Here is an 8,015-nt window from a genome sequence, read left to right as displayed (position 1 = left end):
TTCAACTATACAGCTGTTCCACATCACAGACATTAAATCAAGACAAAGGGTAACTTAATTATTCTTTATCTTAAAGAGTGATTCTACCCTAGTAGATGACTTACTCTATGAGGCACCTTACTCTAAGTAAATGTGAAAAAGCACTGCATAGGAAAAGAAAGTAATTCAAAGAAAACTCAGCTTTTTAGCTGCCTGTGAACATGCAAACTTAAGGTAGAACAGTAGCTTATTCTGCAGGTAATACCACTTAAGTATAGCTATGAAGCTGAAAAAGTGTTTTAAGACTTTAATGGGAAAAACCCTGCTCAGACCTCACATATTCAACTGAGCAGGGTTTTAGATGAGATAGATAGATTTATATGCTTCCTGTAAATTGGCTTTATGAATTCTTTCCCATCGGTGTTTACTTCTTTTTATATACAAGAATATTGACTGCTTTGGGTATACATCTCTTCTAAATATGACATTTACAGAACAGATACCTGTAGGAGTCAAGCATGTTATTTTTGTAACTTCAGAAACATGGCTATTTTATGCAAGATGTTAATGAAATAAAATACCACAGACTTCCTGGATTGCATTCAGCCTTCTCAATGTTCTCTAGATAGGAGACCATTTTTGGAAAATTATCACCATACTGCTGGGGAATGGCATACTGTAAGTTAGTCAGAGATTTAAAATACTCATCCCTTACCTGATTAATGGAAGACATCTGGGTTTAAGCTGCTTAACAGAAAAAAGCTGTATAATTAGAAATACTTTATTATGAGAATATCTCTAACCAAAATATTTACTGTTTTTGATGTTGCAAAGTGTAATTTATCTCTACAGCACAGCAGCAGTCATGGCAAATCTTCAGTGATAGGTAAATTACAGGCTGCTCTGACATTGCCATAGTTTTTCCTGCCAAACTGGAAGAAAAGTCACTGTCCTTGTCGTGCTGGATTTAGCTACAAACATAGGAAGAAAGGTGCCATCCTACTTGATCTGCTCCTGTAGAAAGTTTCAATGTTTGCAATTTGTCTTTCTGCAGATAGATACTGTTCAGTATCATTAGTTAGGAGCCTGAGATGATCCATAGCTCAAAGCAGTTGTTGTATTTCTGGTCAGTAGCAACTGGCACATAGCTGTCCCTTATAAGTGAAATTTTCTTCTACTTGTGTCCATTTCTCGGCGCTGAAATGTTAAAAAAAAGTTATTAACCAGCAGTTTCATGCAACAGGATACAAACAAGGATGACCACTCCCATTTAGGGTAGGCAGTGAAATGTGTCAGAGTTAGCGTAGTCAAGTCTTTATAGTCAGCTCTTCAAGACTAACAAGGGAGAAGAATTAGTTATTTAAAACTAAAGAACATGTAGCAGTTCTCTGTCTACTGACAGGAGACAAAGTGTCTTTAAAACAAACACGATCATCCATTTCACGGACTACACCAGGAGTATTAGAATTTTCCTTCCAGTATAGCTTGGTTACTAATCAACTGCAATTCCGTAGTAAAAATGATTTTATCATTGCCTAGAGTACCACTTCCATTTCACTTGAAGATGTGCAGAGGTCAGTGTTACTTTCCAGTCACTCTGAAGTGACATATATGTAAACAGCTTCATAGTTTTTACATTATGATTCTTGCACTCACCTTGCACAAAAATAGCTCTAGTCAAGTTTACTAGGCTTCCGACAATACCTTATACCAGGGGAGCAGTTTTCACATTTGCTTATATCTGTCTATGTTAAAGAAATTACATTCTGCAGTTAAGTAGTCAATGCTTCATTGATACTCATCATCCTTGCTATATTTATTTTTGACTTGCAATATAGCAGAATGCTTCTGCTTTGCATACTTCTCAAAATATACCTCTAAATATTTCAGTTAAACACTTCCGTATTGAGAACTGCGTTTATGCCACTTTTTTAAGCTAAGATCTGTGGTTCCATCTCACGTCAGATTTAGTCTCCCTTCCCAAGCCGGACTAGTACCATTACTTCGACATACCTTATGAATCCATTCATATTCTCCAAATTTGGAATCAAAGGTTCCTTTTTGAAGAGACCTCAGCTTTAATGTAAAACGTGGCCCAAGTTCTTGAATCCCCACTTTCTTTTCACTCTTGAAGATATATCTGAGGGAAGAAGAAAAGAAAAATTAGGAAGGAAATTACAAGAACATTCTCCCTCATTTGTGAGTTTTGTGGAAAACATCACCTGTGGAATCTGAAAAAGATGTAGTCTCGCTGGTTGTGAAATGTAGCTACTTGTCTTCCAATGAACTGAGGATCATGTGGGAAGAGAGAAGCAAACATGCGACCAACAGAATGGCCAAGTCGTGTTGTAAAATTATTCAGGATTACTTCAGGTACGTGTTCTGTGGGCTCTTTCCCTTTTCGCTGAAATGAAAGTAGTAGATAAGAATGCAAAGAATAGATTGAATGCAAAACAATTTTAATGTATTATCAAAGAAGAGTTCAAATTAAAATTGGGGGAAGACAACCAGGGCCAACTTCTAACAGGGCTGATAACATATCCTAATAATTTTTTCAAACACAACCTAAGTTCCTATATTAGTAAAGGAGCAGCTGGTAACATAGGATTTTCGGTTCAACAATACAAATTGAATGAAAAAGCACAAATAAATGACTTTACATTTCCTCTCTCCTGCACCAATTTCCACTCCTGGCAGCATCCCTTAAAGCAAATAATGCATTCTACTGATCACAGGAGTCTCCTCTCTGTACTAATACTGACTGAGAGTATATGGGAATCTTTAGTAAAAACAGATGAAGTTTAAAAATTACTTATTTCAAAAGAGAAAAAAACCAAACATTTCACTGCAAGTTATTTAGGGTTAAGTAAGCAATACTTACTACAGAAGAGGTGACAGAGCTGTAGGAATAAGAAAAACTAGGGTTTATTCAAAACTAGGAACTACAGCTATTGAAATCTTTTATACTGCCGATTTTTACATACCCTATTGTGTGTATATATATACCAATTTCCTATTGATGTAGGTTATCAGCTGCTATTTATTGGCATGACTATAAAAATACCTGACAGACAGTTAAAGAAATTCACCAAATAACTATGAAAGTGGAAATATGCTGCTTATGGAAGTAGACTAGTCTTTGGCCTCCTGTTAGCTTAGGAAAAAATACCTTTACAAGATCAGTTGAATCGTACAAAAGTGCAACCAAGTTTTGACAGTTCAAGTAGTCTTGAACAACAGACTACACATTTTTCCGATTTTGTTGGGAGTCTCACCTTTATTTCCTTACGCAAACGGACACTACTCATTCTAAAATGAGCAGTTGGACCATCGGGCAGATGACTTAAAACAAGACCATCTGTTCATGGAGTTAAAAAAAAAAAAGCTGGTAAAATTCAACATGCAATTTACAGAGGAACATTTTCTGCAAAATGCATTATTACATTAGAATATTATATCCATAATCTATGCTTGATTTACAAAGTTTCATTATACTTTTGAACATACATTCATAAACTAGTGTTCTGAAGCATGTCCATTAAATTTTGTTTCAATAGCTAACCAGAGTTATTTTCTATCTCTTTCTCACTTATTGATTAGTAACGTTTTATCTAGTCAGCAAAACTAAATGGAACTTCCTGGTCAGAAAAAAACTTGTTAATTAATCAAACTGTTAAATTTACTGAAATAATAACAATGTTTATCCATGCATTATAAACTAAAAAAAAAAAAAAAGAAAAAAAAAGCCAACACAGTTTCTGTAATAATTCCAAGTTCCATTAGCCATCAGATATTCAAGTTGGCACAGTGATTTTTAACTCTATAGTTACACTGTAAGCTGCACAGGGAAAAGATAAAAATCCAGAATAAAGTCGATCTTCGATGCACACTGCAGAATTATTTTTTTTTCCCCAACAGGCCCAAAGCTAGTATATCTATTTTAATAAACACACAAAAGGATACTTGGTATTTTGCGATCTTCATTAATGACGATTAAATCAGTGAAGTCCTTTGCAATACACTGTGGAATAATTCTTTTCAAAGCCAGTCCTCTTCGATAGTAGACGTGCGAGTTAGGTATAACGGTAGACAGTTGTTCACAGAATCTCACTGTTCTCTGCAAAACAGGCAAGTTAAATTGCAATGTGGTAAATACAGTGCCAAATTCAAATATTAGGTGAATGGAGGGTTGCTTGTTCCAACTGCCCTCCCTGATGATATATTAAATCCATTATCTATATAAACATATGAAGACAAGCTATTCAATTACTTCATTCAGCGAGTGGAAAAAAAATATTTAAAGTAGACTGCAGCACACCAGGGATTTTTTTTTTTTAAAGGATTTTTTTTCCCCTCCCTCAATCATAGAAAAACAGGAAAATTCCAAAAGCATAACCCCCAAACTCATTATTTCTTAAGGACATTGGTTTACAACAAGTTCATAACATTTCAAAATACAATATAATGATTACTTCAGGTACTAATGTCTGAGTTTCCAAATAAACAGTTTAAGACATACTTTTTCCTATTTTTAAAACCACTTCTTTTATGGCTTTCACAAGTGTCAGTAATTTCCCAGTTAGGTAATGCAGATCATTTGCACACAGGAACATATGCATGAAGTTGTTTGTGGTTTTTTTATGAAGGAAACAAACAGTGCTAGAGAAACTCATAGATTACATACATGTATGAGGTTATTGATAGTCACTAAATAAAACAGCCAAAAAAAAAAAAATCCATGTGAAAACTATTATTTTCAGCTTTAATTTACCAATCATAATATGAAAACCTTATTGTCTTAGAACCGGTAGGTTGCTCAGAACTCTCCAATTAAAGCACACATACCCCACGAGGTCTGTCTGATGTTGTAATAAGAATCTTGGGAACTGTCTGTCTGTTGAAGTATGGTGCAAATTCATCAGTTGCTTCATCAAAAGCAACCTGGAAGAACAAAAGTCTTGTTAATCCACCATATATATAATAATTGAAGATCATCAACTATTCAATCTGATCTAAATTCTGATGAAATTGAATTTAGTAGGAAAAAATTCAGTTCACAAGCTCTATCCTATAATTATCACAAGGCCTGTCATTTTTAAGAATTTAGTGTGATGAACATTGATGGACAGTTTTTGCTATCAATGATGGTAATGCAAAAGGCAATTATCTAATGTAGATAATGAAAGAATGACATCACCTCTTAGTGAGCCCATCACGTGTAAGAAGTAATTCATCAGCACCTTAACAGCAGAGTGGTGAACGTTAAGTTTCATCAATCCATTTTATGTCCTTTCTTGGAAAAAATAGTTAAGAGCATATGCAGAAATTAAGCAGTTACCTCTTCATCGTTGGGATCTACGGTTGTTTCATCATACACTCTCTGATTTTCAATAGTCTTTGGTATGGCTTTTGGAGGTGCCTAAAATAAATAATTTTAGTAACATAACACATTCATGTAATTTTTAAGTGTATTGCAAAAACCATGTTCATACTACCATGCCATTGTGTATATTTCTACACAGAATTAGAATTACTATGTATTTTATGCCAGCTTTTTAAAAAAAAAAGTTACAACATTGCCTTGATTAAAAATACGCATGGGTACTGGGGCCTCAGACAGCATCACACAGAGGAGAAACATCGCTAGAACAGTGACACTGCTTAATTTCAGTCTAGTTAAGACATGAGGTTCCAAAACAAAAGGAACTTTCTATGCGCTTCTCTTCTGTGGAAGAAAAAAGCTCTACTTTCAACAGCAACACATTTTACCCTTGACATCTACAATTTAATGACTAACAGCACAGAATGTTTACCCCGTTTACTTGCACTACTCTTGTAAGATTATGGCAATACAGGAATTCACAACTGACTGCCTTCAGCTGTCAATATGTTCTTGAAGTAGTTCGGGAAAAGAAGCAAAACCCTTGTTCGTGGCTAGGCTTGGAAACAAGCAGACAACCGGTCTCGGCAGGGTTTGGTCAGATCTGACTGGTTTTGATTTATATAGAAATTACTTATTAGAGCATAATTCCTGACAGCATCAACACAATGGCACAGCAATTACACCGCACAGGTGAGACTTTTCAGGAAGGGCCTGACTTTATGCCATTACTAGCATAAAACTCGCCTGATTGCAGCATCATCTAACACGTTTCTACGCTGCCAACACACGTTTCTAAGCTCAGCCGTCCGACGCCTCCCCCACCCGGGACAGCGTCTCTGCACCGAGGTCACTGCTCCGCCCGGCCGCGGAGAAGCCGCGTCGCTCCGGAAGCTGCAGGCGGCCGGCGGCAGGCTCAGCTGAGGAGCCGTCGGCAAGGCCAGCTTCCCCCGTTCGCGCCTCCGGGGCCGGCCTCGCCACCACACGGAGCCCTTACTTTGTCTCCGAGGGCTTCTCGCTCCTTCCTGCGTTTCTTCTTGGCGGCCAGTTTCTCCTAGCGGGAGAGGGAGAGCGATCCGTTAGCCAGACCCGCCGGCCGGGGCCTCCCCCGCCCTCCGGTAACGGGCTCCGCGCCGGGCCCTCCCCCACCTTCCTCTGCTGCTGCTTCCAGCGAAGGAACATGAAGTGCCGCCGCTGCTTGTTCTTGATCTCGGACACGCTGAAGGTCGGCGGGAAGAGAACCCGCTCCGGGGCCGGCGGCCCCCCATCCTCCGCCGCAGAGCCCGCCGGGCCGCTGCCGCCGCCTGCCATGCTGCCGCCGCCGGGCAGGAACTCACCCCTCACCCCTCACCTCTCACCTCTCACCTCTGCCCCGCCCGCCGGGACAGCACGCGCTGCGCCTGCGCGGGGGCCGCCGGTCGGGAGGACCTGTCTCCCGCCGCGCGTGCGGCGCTGAGGGCACGGCCCCGGCCCCCGGCTGAGGCGCGGTGCTAGGCCCAGCCCTGCGCGGTGCGCCGGGGAGACGCGGCCCGCCCTGCCCTCGGTGGCGGCCCTTGCGCAGCGGCGCCCAGCGGGGCCCAGCCCCATCTCCCTGCGGCGGCACGGGCGGGAGCCCGGCCCTGGCCGCGGCGGGGACGGGGGGGTGCCGGCTGCACCCCCGGCCGTGGCAGTGCGCGGGCGTTGCGCCTGGCTGAGCTGCTTGCGAGGCCTGTTGCTTCGCCGCGGGTACCTGCGTAATGGCTGAGCGAATTGCTCAGCAGGCAGCGAACGTGGAGATGCGAGGAGAGGATTTAGTGCGAATTACTGCTGCAGTGAAACTTACGGTCAGGGTTAACGACATCAAAACGGGACGCTTTGAAGAAGCATGACACACCGGTGGGTTTACATAAATGGCAGTGACATGGTGACCCAGTAGTGTTTTCCCATGTGCAGATGTTGCACGCTCAGGCACTGGCTCACAGTTAAGTTGTGGGGAGCATCTGCTTAGAAGGAGCTGTTGGGTTTTTCATGGTAATGTTCCCGAAAATTATTCCATTAAAGCCTGTTAAAACTTACGCTAAAATGAAATGAGAACCCCTACAACTAATTTAATTCACGTAAAGCCAGAAATGAAGTTTTCTGTTCCTGAGCCGATTTTCCAGCTCGGAGGTGTGCAGGTGCGGCTGCACAGTGCGGACGATACTCTACTCTATGGAAACAGTACTCAGGGGGGTTTGGGGGTGCCTGGGCTAAATTTGAGGCATTTTTAATCCCAGACTGCAAAATTCTGAGCCTCAGTGGGACTGATCAGTTCCAGTTGTCCTGAGGATTCTCTCAAACCTTGGAAGGTGTCTACTAATTTTATATGTAAATACTATTCTGCATTACTAAGTTTTTCTTACTAGAGAAGTGAAAAAGAAATGTGTTAACATAAATACATGAAGAAAATGGAAAAAGATCTAGAAATAACCTGAACTAGACAATATCTCAAACCTACTTCTGTCCTATAAACAAATTCAACTCTGTAACTCAACTTGCTTCACTGAGGTTATTTCTCCTTAACACAGATGTAAATGAAAGATCAAAGGCCTCATTTTGCACAATACCATATTTTTCTGGCCTCACTCCCATTTTTGTCAGGAGAAAGTATTTTCAGCTATCCTCAGTGCCTTAAGGA

General features: G+C 40.6%; 1 protein-coding gene across 1 annotated transcript; it reads right to left on the bottom strand.

Annotated features, from left to right (window-relative positions):
• Positions 1-386: 386 nt before the first annotated feature.
• Positions 387-6,711, bottom strand: RPF1 (ribosome production factor 1 homolog). The gene is made up of 9 exons (XM_075759810.1): positions 6,509-6,711; positions 6,357-6,413; positions 5,318-5,398; positions 4,825-4,920; positions 3,943-4,096; positions 3,255-3,337; positions 2,202-2,383; positions 1,993-2,119; positions 387-1,176 (listed from the first exon to the last, which is right to left on the bottom strand). The coding sequence occupies exons 1-9, from the start codon at positions 6,668-6,670 to the stop codon at positions 1,135-1,137; spliced, it is 984 nt and encodes a 327-aa protein (XP_075615925.1). The 5' UTR covers positions 6,671-6,711; the 3' UTR covers positions 387-1,134.
• Positions 6,712-8,015: the final 1,304 nt, after the last annotated feature.

The sequence above is a fragment of the Balearica regulorum genome, chromosome 8, assembly GCF_011004875.1.
Source record: "Balearica regulorum gibbericeps isolate bBalReg1 chromosome 8, bBalReg1.pri, whole genome shotgun sequence".
NCBI classification, from domain to species: Eukaryota; Metazoa; Chordata; class Aves; order Gruiformes; family Gruidae; genus Balearica; species Balearica regulorum.
The sequence above is the reverse complement of the archived record's forward strand: the minus strand, read 5'-3'. Positions and strand labels throughout refer to the sequence as shown.

Bases quoted from the DNA above. Each gene is read 5' to 3' on its own strand.
- RPF1 (XM_075759810.1), bottom strand. From the start codon at position 6,670: ATGGCAGGCGGCGGCAGCGGCCCGGCGGGCTCTGCGGCGGAGGATGGG. The intron at 4,097-4,824 runs GTATGTGTGCTT...CCTGTTTTGCAG, and splicing joins CATCAGACAGACCTCGTGGG to AGAACAGTGAGATTCTGTGA. The intron at 2,384-3,254 runs GTGAGACTCCCA...CTTTCATTTCAG, and splicing joins GTTTGCGTAAGGAAATAAAG to CGAAAAGGGAAAGAGCCCAC.